Below are 16,960 nucleotides of genomic sequence, written 5' to 3' on the forward strand. Positions count from 1 at the left end.
GATAGGCTAGCTAATCATTAGCCTTTCAGACATTAGAATGTCATTATAATGCTGCTAACATTAGCCTACATGCTGCAACACAGGTATGAAATATATTATGTTTTAGTGACCTTGTTGTTTCTATGAACATGAATTGTTGTTTATATGAAACATCAACTTGGTTGAGGCATAAAAAGCCCTGTATATCCCCATTAAGTACTTAAACCTTTGAACTAGCTAGCTAGCTGGTAGCACAAGCTGGATGCTACCACCGGCTAGACACTGCAGTAAAATGGTTAGCAAACCGTCCATGCCCCCGTGAATATTTCAGTTTCAATGACGAAATCAAGAGTGTCCAAATGGGTGAAAACCACTTTAAATCGGGTCACATTATTGACTGTTGTGTGTCGAGGGTCAGCTTGTGGGTTTTGTAGGGGCCAGCATGAGGGACAAGACCTATCAAACCTACGAAGTTGTGTGGTGAGTTTTGCAGGGAGGTTGGTAATGCTAGTTAACATTAGCTAGGCTACTGTAGCCTTCATACTGTACGAGCCATATCATCAATCATTAACCTAGAAATACTTCTTCGTACATTTAATGAACACTTTGTGTAGTAATTCACAGCAAGTTAATAAACTGAATATGGTGGTCCAAGAGCAGACCATGCACCGGTCCATGCATCAGGATGGCAGTCAGATACGAAGCACTGTACAATGTTGCTAACGTTAACGTTAACCGCTTTCACACACACACACGATATAAAATACGCGATGGTAAATATAACATTCAATACCAAAACACTATTATTTACACGATTACTCCTGAAATAACTGCTATTAACTGCACATTCACTATATAAAAATCACTGTTTGGAAGGAAAGGGTTTCGCGCTGGTTCGTGCTGCTTATATATTTTTCAGTGAGGCGCGGTGGTTTATGGGATGAGTAGTTCCTTCGCTCGGAAATGAAAATATGTACACATTCTTGTACCTTTGACTTTTTTTGGACTTTCTCTTTGTTTTTTCACTCGAAATTATATGTTGTATGCTTATGAGTTACGCCGTAGCTGATTAGCCTAAGACATGCTCTAAAACTCTTTAGATACGGATTTTTCCAAAACGTCAATGGGAGAAATTAATGAGAAATTTACTTCCGGAAACTAAGCTCTCTCGGAGGAGGGGCGGGACTGTAATGCTCTATTGGCCACCCCCAAATCCTAGTCTACGATTGGCCATTAACATGGTCTAAGGCGGGACCTTTCTTGATGCACATGCAGCAGTTTGAAGTGTCAGACAATAGAAATGTAAGTGGCAAACACACTTGCCTTTATTGGCCTACAGGCTACTGCTTGTGCTAACACGAAAATATATCTATTTACCTATTGCATCTGCCAGTGCCTATTTATCTAATCACACACTTAAGTCGCCGACATTTGATAGGTCATTAAGTGTTAACTGTAACTGCTTTTGTTTTCACTCTTCCGAACATTTACGATGTCAAAATGCAGCAACAGCATATTACATGCAAGGATGATACTTTTGGGTCCTTTCAATCTCCACTATGCAGCAGATCTTTGAACATGATTGTTATGATACTCCATTTAATTTGAACGTTATCATTATAGCCAGAGATTATAATTAAGGTGTGCCTGTGAGAACAGACTGAAAGTGAGGAGAGACATGACAGTTGGGATGCAAAATGAAAATATAAATTGTGCCTATTTTGCTTTAAAAATTAACGTGATCGCGTAATGACAATGAAAAACTGCACGTGAAAATAGGATATGCCTAGGCTACTCGCAAGAATAATTCACTTTCAGGCTGCACCATGATTAATTTCCGAACTTAAATGAAGATCTAAGTAGGAAAAAATAAGCCATAAACTATTTTAAGGCAGAATACAAATTCAGTTCCTATTTTAGAGATGGGTTTTATAGACCTATAAGTCAATTCAACACGTGAACTGCTTTGTTTATTGATTAGCAAAGATTGTGTAACCGATTGGCGGAAGTAAGTTATTAATGTTTGGGAAAATATCCTTTGGACAGACATCAAGAACCTCGATCAGTGAGGGACAGGAGTGACCAGCACTTACTTTCACTCTTAATTTGCTGTGCAAACAGTCAGATCAGACTCCAAAGGCGAGTCCATAATGCGCGCAAGCTGCGTTTTGACGGGTGCAATGTGAGGCTACTGTGCAAGACGGCGGGCCAGTCTTTCCAGACTTTCTGCCAACTCTCTTTCAAAAGACAATAGGCTAAGCTATTTAACTGCCGTGGGTGCATCTGACTGTTTGCACAGCAAATTTCTTTATTCCTTGTTTTGTTTTTTTTATTGGCTGGTAAGTGACAGGCTCGAGCCATGAGTAAAGCAGGCACGGAGATGCGCTCATGAATGCCGTTTCCAGCTAGAGCCGCGCTAGAATTTTACTGGGGCACTGGAGACTTTTACTAAGGCACGTGCCCCAGTGAATAAGGTCTAGTGACGCCCCTGCTTACCCAGCTAACAATTTATGGTTTCCAAAACGTTCTGGGAACCATAGTTTTTGGTTTCGGAAACGTTAGTTTTTGGTTCCCAAACGTTACCCTAAGGTTAGTTTTTGAGCAAGTTTTGGTTCCCATGGAAAGTTTGCTGAACGTTCCGGAAACGTTAGTTCTTGGTTATATAAACCGTTCCCTGAACGTTCCCCTAACGTTATCTAAAGGTTGCAAACTTTAGAGAACCTTCCCCTAACGTTCCCCAACCGTTGCAAACTTTAAAAAACCTTCCCCTAACGTTCCCTAACCGTTGCAAACTTTAGAAACCTTCCCCTAACGTTCCCTAACTGTTCCCATAACGTTCCCTAACATTTAGGGAACGTTCCCTTCCCTAAATATTGCAACCTTTAGGGAACCCTCCCCTAACATTGCAACCTTTGCATACCAGTTACTTTAAACAGCACGAGCAGGAATGCATTATTATATATTAGCAGGAAAGAATGAACAGGCAAAATCGATGGAACTTATAACTTTAATATAAAAGACAAAAAAAAAACAATATAAAAGGCCTCACTGTGTATATATATATATATATATATATATATATATATATATATAAATTAGACTTAGTGTTAGCTAAGTATATTAACATAAGGCATTTGACTTTGGTAGGTGCTACATTCAACAAATAGACACACTGTACAATAGACAACAATATACATTGTGGCAGATACCAACACAATATACAAAGACATAATACCAATACAAGTACACATGGAGTGGGCTGTTGAGTGCAAAGTAATAGTGCAAATGTAGAGTGCAAGACTTATATTGGAATGATAAAGTATGTAATGGGCAGGTAAACGGTCAAAGTGGGGATGACCCCACTTATCTGCAGTTCAGGAGAGTGACGGCAGTGGGAAAAGGGTTGTTCTGGTCTGACGCGTCAATAATCCAAAAATGTCCCTTTGGGTCTACAGCCCAGTATAGTTTGATATCTCTTTGTTCCATTAAAATTAATCCCATTCTTCCGACAGCTCAACCAAAGGCTATTTTAGATCACCTCCCTTACCTCGTGTACAGTAAGAATCAACAATGACATGCCAAGTGCAAAGACAATGACAAGCTTGGGACTGAAGCCATGCAGACTCGGCTCGATTTAACAGTGTTTCTCAAACTTTTTTTCTGGGGACCCACTTTTTAAAAATGACAGACTATCCCGACCTAACTCGTAACTGTGGTAGTTAACAAACTAGATCAGTGGTTCTCAAACTTTTTCTTTCATTCCCCACTTTGAGGGGGCATTCTCGAGCCCCATCTGTCTCTCATCGCTCTAAGAAAGTGGTAGGTCAAGCTTAAAATTGTCAAATTTATTGATATAATGACAAGTTCTAAATATATCCTCTTCAACAGAGTTAAAATCAGCTGGTGCTGCAGATATAATAATAAATAAATACATAACACACATATTTCTGTTTTCCAGCAACATATTAGGAAGCAGGCCATTATACAGCATTGTACAATATATTCAATGAAATGCCAACATGCTGCATTAAATGGATCCATAATCCAGTCATACTGAGCACTGCTGGTTGGGAAATATTTTTGAAATAAACTTTGCAGGGATGTGATGTAGGCCTACTGTTTAATACATGGGATCACAAGTGCCTCCCAATCAGACGTTTCAGCGATTTCGCTCAGAAATCTCAAAGGCATAATACTGTCGCGATCGAGGCGCCTGTCCTATAGGCCTACTCAAGTTTTTTTGGTGAATGCAGTAATCTTATTTGCTAGGTGAGGTAGGTGCTTGTCTTTGCCTTGTAACTGGACATTTAACTCAAATGTATCGCTAAGATAAATATATCGCTAAGATAGGCCAGCTTCGTCAAGAAATGTTCATTAGTGAACGTGCTTGCAGATTCAAACATGCGCTCTTCCTCCAAGAAGAGGCGACTCGGAGCTCAAACATGCGCGACAACACTTTACCAACCCGCGCCTTGCCGTGCGGCTGCAGTCTACTTGGAAGCAGCTAGAATGGGGTCTAGTCTACCGGGGAACATAGGACCCGGTAGCGGGGAACATGGACCCGGGGAACATAGGGATGACCCCATTCTAGAGACTTTAGAATTCTTAGTTATATACTCTTTAATGGAATAAATGTCCTACTATTGATAAAGGGTCATGCACATTTAGTAGCCAGTGAGTCATGGCATGGACATGTCTGCATCTCACAGCCTCGCCACAGGAGGGCGCTAATGCGGTGCTGGGCACTCTGACTGGGCCCCTTCTCTTTACCATGTGCATCCCCTCCCTGGGTTTGATTATCCACTACACGGTAATCTGGGTACCCAGAAGCTCAAGTGCAGAACGAACTGCACGGCTGCTCATATCCAACCCAGTCTCACGTCTGATCGTGTCACTCATGTTAATTAATCTATTGGCCATGTCCGTAATCGTTAGTCATTAGTCTGGAGGTAGCCTACCAAATCATTGAGCACATCGCACTGCTCTACAGTGACATCGGTGCAGGTGGAGCGAGGCCCTCCTCTGTCTTCTCTTCTAAAGTGTAACAAAATGTAACAAAATCCAAATAAATCACAACCTGTGTAGAGAAGCTAGAGGAGAATTGTCAAGCCCCACCTGACACCATCACCCCAGCAAAATGGTAATGTTAAAATAATATTTTCTCATTTTGGTCCCACGTTACATTTCCAGATGATTGATAAAGATTAATAAATAAAGACAGGCACAAAAAAGATACATTTCCTCCTGTTTGTGGCGCCCCACCTGTCATGTCTCCATTCCCCACTACTGGGGCAACAGGGCCCGCCCCACACTTTGACAACCACTGGATTAAAGTGACCTATAGCACCTCCTGCAGCTTGGGCTCCTAGTATCTCTGGTACAAGAATGGACAGCTCCTACAAGGCAGAACCGCAGCCTCCATACTACTGTACTCAACCAGTCCTTCTGAAGTTGGCAGTTACTCCTGTGCTGTAAGAGGCTATGAGGCTCAGCGCTCCCCTGCAGTGTGTAAGTAGGCTACGAAATACCAAACCATAAACGATTCTGGATGACACAGCACTGCACCAAACACCAACACCAGAGAGCGAATTCACCAATTCCCGTTTAGGCCCTTAGGGGTCATTCACACTGACATTTTTTTTCCACTTCCAGGCACTCACATTTATTGTTTCCCTATGATGCCACTTGCCTAAGCAATGCGCAAGCAGAAAAGCTTCAAAGTTAAAAATAGTTCAACTTATGAGGTCACAGGTTTTTTGTCAACAATTGGTCGTTGCTTAGCATGGTCAGGGGGTTAGCTGCTTAGCTAAATATAACATATCATAGCAACAATATGTACACCAAAGATTTTAGAGTGCTATGCACACTACACTCTAAGATCTTTGATGTACACAATCAATATCCTCCTTGCATGTTTTTAACACTCTACTTCAGAGGTGAAAAAAATGTGTATGAGCACGAGGTGGTGACCACTTATAAATATAAAACAGTGTATGTCTCAAAGAAATGAACTAGTTTCACATGTCTAGACCTCACCTTTTAGAGGTAGAGGTCATCACCGCTCACCTCAAACAGCAGCAGAAACTTGAACATGAACCTGAACTGTCATTGTGCCTATATTTTTTCAATGTTACAAAATATTTGTATTTCAAATAGGTTCATATGTTGAATCTTTGTCAATCAAGCAATATCCTGCTATGAAATAAACTAAGACTAGCAAGAGTGGCCATTGCTCATATGGTAGAGTGTTAGGAGAGAAGAGTATGGCTAATAGCATTTTAGGATGACATACAGGAAGCTCTCATGTTAGGCTACTTTTCAAAGAAAGCATATCCAATTTAGGTTTTAAAAAGGCAGAGATGAAGAACTCAGCAGCCCTATTTGTTGGTTGAGGTCTAGAAATGAACGACTAGTTGCAACCACAATAAGCATGGATAAAGTGTATTCGTCACCCTATATGGGGCTTGAAAGTAATTGGACAGTTGACTGATAAGCAGTTTCATGTCCAGTTTCATGTGCCTGTTTTCTCGTTATTCCGTGACAAATTCAGCAGGTGAAAGGTCTGGAGTTCATTCCAAGCGTTGGCATTTTCCATGTGGTGTTATGCTGTTCACTGGAACTCCCCATGTGCGTGCGCTGTGCGGTCCAAACGCGCTCCTGAGCAGCACTCTATGGTGAGATGAAACGGAGGGTGCCAGGCTTAGGAAGTGAAACCGCATCATCAGAAGTCACAACTATTTCCTCCAAGTGCTCAAGTGAAATCATCTATGTGCTTCATTCACCCAGAACACTGGCAGGAGTGCAGATACTGTAGGCATGCATGTGCTCATCAACCGTCTCCATTAAGACCTGGAAATGACCTGTGAGTATTCATTATTTGCTGTATTATTGATATCAAATGCATATAGTTTACTTAGCCAAACATCAAAAGAAAAACACAACATCAGCATTACAAAACTTTTCCAGCCTTCCGTTGCCCCCATTCCAACTTTTTTGAGACGTGTAGCTAGCATCAAATTCAAAAATAAGTGTGTATCTTTCATGAAATTCACAAATGTCAGTTTCAACACTTGATATGTTGTCCATGTCCTTTTTGCAACTACATATATTTGCAGATTATCACATTCTGTTTTTATTTACATTGTACACAGTGTCCCAACTTAAAATGTAGATAGATAGATAGATTACATTACATTTAGCAGACACTTCTTGACCAAAGTGACTTACATATGTCAGCTTTATTACAAGAGATCACATTGTCCCCGGAGCAACTTGGGGTTAAGTGCTTTGCTCAAGGGCACAACAGTGGAAGCCGGGAATTGAACCGACAACTTTCAGGCTACTGCACACTAGCCCAGCTCCTTAACCACTACACTACCACCGCCCCAGATAGAGATAGATAGATAGTTTGTCAGGGATTCAATTACATATTTCATATGCCTAATGCATGTCATTCTCAAGACATTTTTTCAGCTGGAATTGACTAATTACAGGAATCATTTTCTTTTTTCTGCCTTAGAATGGGTGAAAAAAGGTTTCTTTCAGTTCTCATTTTTACATAGGTCATGCAAATGTTTGATCTCTGCTCAACCATTGCTACTTTCTTAAACAGGATGTCTTAGTGAAGAAGTCCCTGCTGTGCCTCGTCTTATACTGTATGTGGGTGGTAGGTGTGAGAGTTTTAACTTAACTTGGGGCTCATCAGTGAACCGTGACTCATTGGTCCATTGGTGGATACAAGGCAAGGCCATTTTATTTATACAGAACATTTCATTTCACACACAGGGGTAATGTGCTTTACATAAACAACAGCAAAGAGTAAAAGCATAAAAGGGCAGTAGTTTAAAAATGTTTAAAAATGACATAAAATAGAATAGTTAAAAGACATAAAAGACATCATAGAATAGTTAAAAGACATAAAAGACATCATAGAATAGTTAAAAGACATAAAAAACATCATAGAATAGTTAAAAGACATAAAAGACATCATAGAATAGGTAAAAGACAGCGTATTGGAACACAGCCAACAACTTAACCTTTGTCACACACTTCCAGTTTGGCTGTTGTATTAAATTTAGCTACAGACCAGCTAACTCAAACAAAGGCTGAAAAATTATTGATTATTACTGTGACTGACCATCTTCTGGCCATCAGACAGTTTCTCAACAGGTTATTAGTACTGTGACAAAACCTCTGTCCGCCTTTGACTACTTTGGCATACAAGCATCCTTTCACCTGTATGGCAAAGGATGGGCAAAATTATAGAGACGTTAACTAATTTTATCAGCATATTATGGTCAAATCTAAACCGGTCAGCGCAGACTCTAATTTTCTCAGAATATTTGGATTGGATTGGTTGGATTTTCTAGGATCAACAGACAGGCTTTATGAAAAGAAAAGTTGATAAAAAATAGAGTAAATACATATAATAAATAAAATAGAGTAACTCAGAAGAGAGCATCACAACTTCCGATTTCTGGAACACAGCCATCAACCTAACCTTGTGCCCCTCCAGTTTGGCTGTTGCCTTAAATTTAGCAATAGACCAGCTAATCCAAAAAATCTATAGCCATCAGACAGTTTCTCAACATGTTATATCGGCATACAAGCATCCTTTCACCTGTATGGCAAAGGATGGGCAAAATTAGAGACATGAACTCATTTTATCAGCATGCATTATTGTCAAATCTAAACCGGTCAGCGCAGACTCTAATTTTCTCAGTATATTTGGATTGGATTGGTTGGATTTTCTAGTATCAACACTCCATGATAATATTACAAAAGGTGGTTGAAAGGTAAAGACGTTCTGATGACTAAATTGATGACAGTGGAAAACAGAGTGGAGTCAAAAATCCCCATTGTAATATTAATGCAAATATCTTTATTCGCACGCCATGGTCCAATCCCATGCATAATTCAGTGTTATTCATAATGATTGCGCCGTTTGACTCCACATTTCATGGTTATTGAAGATTGAGGCATTGCAGAGTTAACTTTCCATGCAGGCGATGCTGCTTACACCCACTTTTTTCCGACGCTATCATGTGCACACTACCCCCGGATGGGTAAGATGCAGAGAACAAATTTCCCCACAGGAGAATAAAGTATAACTTCACTTGAGTTGCTAATGTTGCTGATATTACTATGGAACATAAAAAACGCACTAGTTCTGGAAGAAACTCATCATTCATCTTGGCATTAGGTCTACAATCGCCTCAGGGAGCTTTTATTCAAAACTATTGTATGGTGTAACTTGTTAACAGGTTGTAAAGTCTTGAAATATATAGATATCAAGGCAACAAAAAATGTTTAAAAATCTCTATAATTAATTGTTATTATGAATCAATACCTAATTACATCCATTTATGAAAATCATATTTAAATGGTCAAGGAAAAAAAATATCATAAATCAAATGTTAACAAACTTTTGTGACCAATGTGACCTAAGACCCAACTTTAGAATAGGGAACATCATTCTGCATTACAAAGACTAAATTATGGGTTATTTGTACACTAATAGCACTTGTGGTTTTGTGTCTAGTTCCATATAGACCATCTTTGATAAGTATTATTAGGGGTGAATAACTGTTCTTGTGGTACTACCACTTCACAAGCCCCATGCTGAGCCATGCTTATTTAGGTCATATAATATGCAACAACTTACTTAATAACTATGAATAAGGGGTAATTAGGAGCTTACATGGGAAATTCTTAATTAAGGGTCTAGTAAGGGTAGAATAAGGTCTTGCAGAATAAGGTATTAGTGACTTATAATGACTAACAAATGGCTAGTATGCTACTAATATACATGTTAGTAAGCAGCTAATTAATAGTGAATATGCGTGTCTTAATATAAAGTGTTACCAAACTGTCAAATTAGTTCCTTTACCTGCTTGTGCTATGACTTGACACTCTCCCAGTTAATTTACCCCCAGTGGAACCAGTGCTAAACTCAGTTAATTTACCCACAGTGGAACCAGTGCTAAATAAACTCAGTTAATTTACCCCCAGTGGAACCAGTGCTAAACTCAGGAGAACGGGATCCTGTGTACTGTAACTTGTTCATTTTGTGCCACCACATCTCTTCAGGTCGAGGATTTGTCTGTTGGATATATCATAATCCAAAAAAGCATTATATTACATAAAAATAAGGGCAATTTGATATGTGATATTATGTAATTAAATTTTTCGATAATTACCAGTCATGTACCACACCTTCATCAGCAGTTTTACACTTTTATTTCATTTAATTATCAGAATTATTATCAACTCATTTCTGAATGGTGGTGTCCAGTCTGATCTTACACAATGCACAAAACACCAGTGTGGATTGAACTTTTTATGATTGCAGGCACAACACTCGCTTCAGGCAGCAGTCATGCTTTTAAAAGACGTGGATGTATTTTGGGTGCATTTCCTCCTAGGTCTAACGGGTACGGTGCAGAGTTACACAGTCAATCCAAAACTAATGCATGCATGCAATGTGTATATGATGCTGTACAAACAGTAAACATGCATATGTTATATAGCACTATTGGCTATTAGTTGCTGTCACTTGTAGGATTAACAAAATTGAGTCAATGTCATGAAATAGTCTTAACATTGTATTTTTAACAATTCTTTACTTAACATGAACAGGTTTTTTTTGTTTGTTTGTTTTATTTAGATTTTGTGTTTTTGTGTTTCAGCTGTGCAGTGTGAATGGAGTGTGACCCATTCTTCCAGACGGGTCTGTGGTCTTAAAGGGGCATCAGTGGTCCTGCCCTGCACATACCAGTATCCATGGGAGGTGGGTGGTGGAGACACGTATCAGAGAGGAGAGTTGTATAAAGAGAAGAGCCAGAGAGTCATAAAACACAGTAACTCTAATTATCCTGACTGCAGCCTGAACATAAACAAACTGTCAGAAAATCACGCTGGTGTTTATAAATTTAGGTTTTATACAGCTCTTCACTTGACGTGGATAACAGACAAGACTGGTGTTGTTCTCTCAATCACTGGTAATGCACAACTAAGAAAAAAAAATCCCAATGAAAATTGTTTAACAAATGTTTTAAACAAGCATCAAATCTTAATGACCTCCCACCCGCCTCTCCTCTCAGATCTGCAGGTGAAGGAGGAGGCTGTTTCAAATAAACAAAATCAGATTAAGGTGACCTGCAGCACCTCCTGCATTTTGGGCTCTGAATATGTCTGGTACAAAAATGGACATATTCTACAAGGCAAAACCACACCCTCCATTCTTCTGGACTCAACTGAACTCCCTGAAAAGGGAAACTACTACTGTGCTGTCAGAGGCTATGAGGCTCACCGCTCCCCTGCACAATGTGAGTCATGATTCAATTCAACAGCAGCAGCACAGTCCTCACAATTGTGTAGTTCTGAAACATAATATTGGCATAAACCAGCATAATTTATTTTCAGGTACATTGCTGGCCAACTGCACAGGGTAATTTTTATACATATGAATTATTATTTCAAACATTGTTTTAGGTGTTCCAAGAAAACAGTGCTGGGGTGTGACATACTCATCAAACCGCATCTGTGAATTAACGGGGTCATCTGTGGACATTCTCTGCACTTACAAATATCCCAGCGATCACAGAATCAAAACAAAATACTGGTTTAACAAACAGAAATCCAATAATCACCCTGAAGACTTACTTTTAAATAAAGAATATAGGAATCATGTACAGTATCTTGGCAAAGAAGATCATAATTGTACCCTGAGACTGAAAGACATCGGAGTCGGTCACTCTGGAGAATACGGCTTCAGGTTTACAACAGAACAGGGAGAGGGTTACACAGGATTACCTGGAGTCACCATCATTGTTACAGGTAAACACTCTAAATATATTTTCAATATCACACATTTGCTGTGTAAATGTCACCACATTTTTATATCTCCCCCAGCTCTGCAGGTCATGGTGACTTCTGCTGCAGTGACAGAGGGAGAGAGAGTGACACTGACCTGCAGCACCACCTGCACTCTGAGTGACCACCCCACCTTCACCTGGTTCAAGAACTCTCTCATCCACAAGCACACCACTGACAAGAACCTTCACTTTGACCTAGTCCAAGGACACGACTCAGGCAATTACTCCTGTGCTGTTAGAGGACATGAGAGTCTCGCCTCCGCTGATGTTTTCCTCTACGTAAGATGTAAGAGCATTTATTTAATGACCACTTATGTATTTATATCCACTACACCTTCACACAGATATATGACCCTAGGTGAGACATGCTTTCCGGTGAGAAAACAGAACATTCTCTATTCTTCCATGTAATTGCTTTTTCTGAAGATAAAACACTGTCCATATTTCAATAGACGAACCAAAGAATGTCTCAGTGTCACTGAGCCCATCTGGTGAAATAGAGGAGGGCAGTTTAGTGACTCTGACCTGCAGCAGTGATGCCAACCCACCAGTTCGCACCTACACCTGGCATTTTACTACACCTGCACGGTGGTCTGTCATGGGCACGGGGGAGAGTCTGACCTTCAACATGACCCCCGTTCACAGTGGACTTTACCATTGTGGAGCACAAAATGAAGTCGGCTCCCATAACTCTACTGGGGTCCTTTTAGGTCAGTGCAGTCTAATCATCCTGGCAATGCAGACATTGAACGTGGTTGTGTGTGTGTGTGTGTGTGTGTGTGTGTGTGTGTGTGTGTGTGTGTGTGTGTGTGTGTGTGTTTTCTTTGTAATTACATTATGACCAAATGTTTTATTGATTGTGCAGTTTACTTTCTTGGTAATTCTGTTGTGTTTGATGTTTCATTTTGCCATCGCTTTATTTATATTCTTGAAGATGTCAAAAGGGAAGAAGATGCTGCTTGGCCTGTGAAAGCTGGAATAATCATCTTTATGGTTATTGTCATCCTACTGGCTCTTGGGATTGTGAGCTTGAGGTGACTGTGTGTATAGATTACAAATGCATTTCAAATTGAGTTTCAAAAACGCATCTATTTGTTTGTCGTTTTTATTTCCACTGACTATTTGCTTACCGTTGACACAGGAAGTGGGGTGCTAAATCGACGGCAAATACACAGCGTGCACTGGAAAACGCACAGGTAGACAAACCGCTATTTAAAGCTTTTTGCTGTTGTTTGCTCTTCAAGGACTAAAGATACACTTCCTTTGATGACATGCATAATGCGTCAAAAGTGACCCTGACAGCCTTTAACACCGGATACAAGACAGAACACACTTTCAACCACAGTGATATGAATAGAGATTTCACTTAAATTTAACCTTTTAGTATTCTGGGATAAATGCAAATCAAGCGATAATTAAAGCGACCTTGGGTGTCTTGAAAGGCACTTTATGACTTTCTATGACTTCTTCTACTTATTATTATTATTATTATTATTATTATTATTATTATTATTATTATTATTATTATTATATATGTAATGCTGGAAGCCCAACAAAATACACTGCTGTTACATAAATCATTATTTCCTCTGGAAACGCTCATATGATGTATTGCCTGTCATGTTCAGAGTGACCCAACCATGGTGTACAGCAACGTCTCAGCACACCCTTTGACCTCTGACCTCACACAGAGAGTGGACTTTCATGGTCTGGGTGACGTCCAGTACGCCAGCGTTCGTTTCAGTCGCACCCGCCGACAGGAAGCATCGTCCAGAGGGTACGCAGCCAGTCACCCCCGCGTTCTCTGGGGTTTTAATGCAGATCTCAGCATAAGGGTGGAGGCCAGTTTCATTTACCCACATTCTGTGGAAAATATACGAGGCTATGCAACAGATTAGAATACTGTTGCAGCCTGTGTGAACAAAACAAGAGTGCATTTATTTCAAAGGCATCTGCTAGAGATGGTGCTGCATCTACAATTTAAATTATAAGTAAACTACTTTTCTGAATACTGCATGTGGAGATAAAAAAAATAATAATACACTGAAAAGATTCAATAGCCAAATTGTTTTCTTTCACTGCATCTGCTAAGTTTTTTTTCTTCTGCATGTGTTGCTTCCAGTTACAAATACACCCTGGACCTTATATTTGCAAGGTAAAGACTAACTACTGTATGTCATTGTCACCTCTCTGTAGACCTGAAGAAGACTGTGTTGTGTACAGCAATGTGAGGGATCTCTCGCAGTCCTGGGAGGCAGAAGACTAGGAGTGCCCTCCTCCACATTCATCTGGACCATCAGGGAGAACACATGGGGCACGTGTGCAGACCCTGACTCCAGCACTGCGCTCGCTGCTGAGGACCTCTGTGTCATGACACTGTATTCATTGGAATTAGTTGATAGCGGGATCGATGTGCATGTTACACTATGCAAAATTGTTCTTTAGAACTTTCTGTACAAAGTGTAGGTAGAGTAATGATTACTGGATCAGAGTAACGATTACTGTAATGACTATTACTGGACTGGCATCCGTACATAAAATTAAATTAGATGGACAAGATGCCAAAATAAGCTTAATCTTGGTTATCACTTTTTGTTCTTAGGTATTTAAATATGTTGGATCATTTAGATGTCTTAAATAAATCATAATACTTATTTCATTTACAGTGTAGCATCCAATAGCACCAAAATAAACTAACAAGTCTTATCTGTAACATTAAATGTTGACATTTTTTTTTGTCAAATCAATAATATTTTACGACTGTTCAGTTCACCCATTCTGTGCTTTTAACCAGGGTATATGCAGGAATCATCGAGTTGAATTTACTACTTTTTACTACCTTTTTTACTACATCCACAATATTTTTTACTACCAACACGACATCAAGCAGCAGCCCTTTTTTTTGGGGGGGGGGGGGGGGGGGGGGGGGGTACCACTTACTACTTGCTATAAGGTATAAATCATACATATTAGGTACACTAATAATTTCTAATTGTGATCATTAAGTATGGTCATTGTCAATGACAATGTTTTTTTGTAGTGTCGAGGAGTTCAGTTTCAGTTGTCCTTACCTTAACCCTAGCCCTTGAGTTATCCTAACCAGCCCTTAGCCCTAATAAGGTGAATGATAACCTTGGCACAAATGACGCTAAAACACCAAACATGTGTGGTGAAAAATGAAGAACAAACACCACCGAAACAACTCTAGTCTAAGGATAGGCCCAGAAATCTATTTATATGGATATATAAAGCCATTATTATTGGTATGGTATTGTTGTTGCACATTTGACACAAAGCAGTCCGTGAAAACATGCACATCAGTGAACTGCTTTAATGCAAAATTGAAAACTATGATTTCATTGCATTACTCAGCATGGATGCACGATGCTTGCATGATAAATACTTCCCAAAACAACAGTTAGGTAGGTAGGTAAGGATGCCATTTAGGAGTGTAAATCAAGTTTAATCACAATTTGATAAAATATAGATTCTTTAAGCCAATGATTTGATTATTTTCAATACTTCAAAATGTGTAGCAATGCGATTCGATGCGTTACTGGTCTGTTGTCGATAGGAAATGATAGATTTTGGTTAGTTTTCATGGATTCAAATGCCAATATTATAGGCTAAATTATAGGCCAAATACTGAACATTGACTGTGGAATCAAGTAGGTTACAGAGTTTCTTTCCCCCCCTAAAACCTCCTGTCACTAGCTAGATGCTTTCAAATTTAACATGGTTTTAAACTCATATGTTGCAGTTTTCTGTCACTGCAATAAAACTAGCCTATTTGGAATATTTTGTATAATTTGCTGTTCCTTTTATGAGAACAATTTAACTGATCAAGTTTTCATAGGCTATTGAATGATTTAAATGTGAATGCCATAAACTTAATTCGCCATTAACTAGATTCGCGTGGTTCTTCACGCAGTTGTCATCTAAATGCAGTGTTTTGTAGGCTATTCAAAGAATTTCACGTTCATCACTCAGTTGTGGTGTAGGTCTGTCTTGAGTGACCGCTGTCCCTTTAAATGTCTGGGACTTTAAATAACGGGACTTTTAAACTGCATGCTGTTTTTGTTGATGGAGAGTTCCGTCTTTGATTCAGTTTTCTACCGTTTTAATAAATGACACGCGCACTTGCGTGGTTAAAAGTAAGGAATTGTTTTCACTCGTTTTCTTGCAATTCCGTAACATTAGATGGGCCATTCTACAGAAACGCACACTTTTCTGTCCCCTGACTTTAGAGGACTATAACATTTTAAAAACATATTACTGTTGCAATTTATTTATATTTTAAAGTAAAATAATATGTTTCCTGAACAATTACACCTTTTTGAGCCATCATTATGACAGTATTTGTTTTTAAACAGTTTTATGAATTCCCAGGCACCACAAAAATGCCCGTCCCAACTGTCAAGTACAAAGGCAGAGGGCAATATTTTTAAGTCAAAAACATGATTTTTATTCAGTTAAATTGCAATAATATATACATAACTATCAAATATATTATATGCATTAGATAAAAATACAAAATGGCAATTAAATATTACAAATAAAATGATAAAAATGTATGTCCCATGGAGTCATGTCACTGGTGTTACCTCATTAGAAAAGACTATCATTTTGACATAAAAAATCAGACTGATGACATCACAGGACATCTATTTACTTCCTTCCTGAAGATCAAAGAAGACAGACACATGGTAAGACCACTGACTCTTTTCATTTTTGAGAAATATTCTCATTTATCTTAAGTTTTCCTTTGAAGCTTTTAGTTGACGTCACTGGTAGGCTATGACCTATTTTATTCTTTGGAAAGTTAAAAAAAAAAGATTACAAATGGATTAATATACATAATTTAGTGAGTATACCATGAATGACAACATGTGGTTTGATTCCCTGTAGCAGCCATTTTGTAAATTTCATTTTCCTTGAGAGTTGTCACTGGTGTTACCATCACTGGTGTTACCCTCATGTGGGTAACACCAGTGACTGTCAGTTACAATGTATGAAATTCTTGTTTACAATACTTTGTTAAATACTTTCACTTATTGTCAATGTGATTTTATTAGCCTACATGTGACAATTTGGTGTCATATACT

The 16,960-nt window shown here is 39.0% G+C and overlaps 1 protein-coding gene across 3 annotated transcripts; it reads left to right on the forward strand.

Annotated features, from left to right (window-relative positions):
- Positions 1-6,772: 6,772 nt before the first annotated feature.
- Positions 6,773-14,603, forward strand: LOC143131573 (B-cell receptor CD22-like). 3 transcript variants are annotated; one of them, XM_076291221.1, is made up of 10 exons: positions 6,773-6,841; positions 10,331-10,412; positions 10,668-10,979; positions 11,082-11,306; positions 11,473-12,141; positions 12,308-12,565; positions 12,790-12,889; positions 12,997-13,051; positions 13,484-13,632; positions 14,052-14,603. In XM_076291221.1, exons 2-10 carry the CDS (start codon positions 10,358-10,360, stop codon positions 14,119-14,121), a joined length of 1,893 nt encoding a protein of 630 aa, XP_076147336.1. In that variant the 5' UTR covers positions 6,773-6,841; positions 10,331-10,357; the 3' UTR covers positions 14,122-14,603. The 3 variants fall into 3 exon arrangements, with proteins under 3 accessions (XP_076147336.1, XP_076147342.1, XP_076147329.1); XM_076291227.1 differs by lacking the exon at positions 6,773-6,841 and having other exon boundaries at positions 9,297-10,412; positions 11,473-11,817; positions 11,893-12,141; positions 14,052-14,601; XM_076291214.1 differs by lacking the exon at positions 6,773-6,841 and having other exon boundaries at positions 9,297-10,412.
- Positions 14,604-16,960: the final 2,357 nt, after the last annotated feature.

This window comes from Alosa pseudoharengus, unplaced genomic scaffold (genome assembly GCF_046254945.1).
Source record: "Alosa pseudoharengus isolate Yale_2024_CS ecotype anadromous, Long Island Sound unplaced genomic scaffold, YU_APseudo_1.1 YU_APseudo_1.1_scf_1, whole genome shotgun sequence".
Taxonomy (NCBI): domain Eukaryota; kingdom Metazoa; phylum Chordata; class Actinopteri; order Clupeiformes; family Clupeidae; genus Alosa; species Alosa pseudoharengus.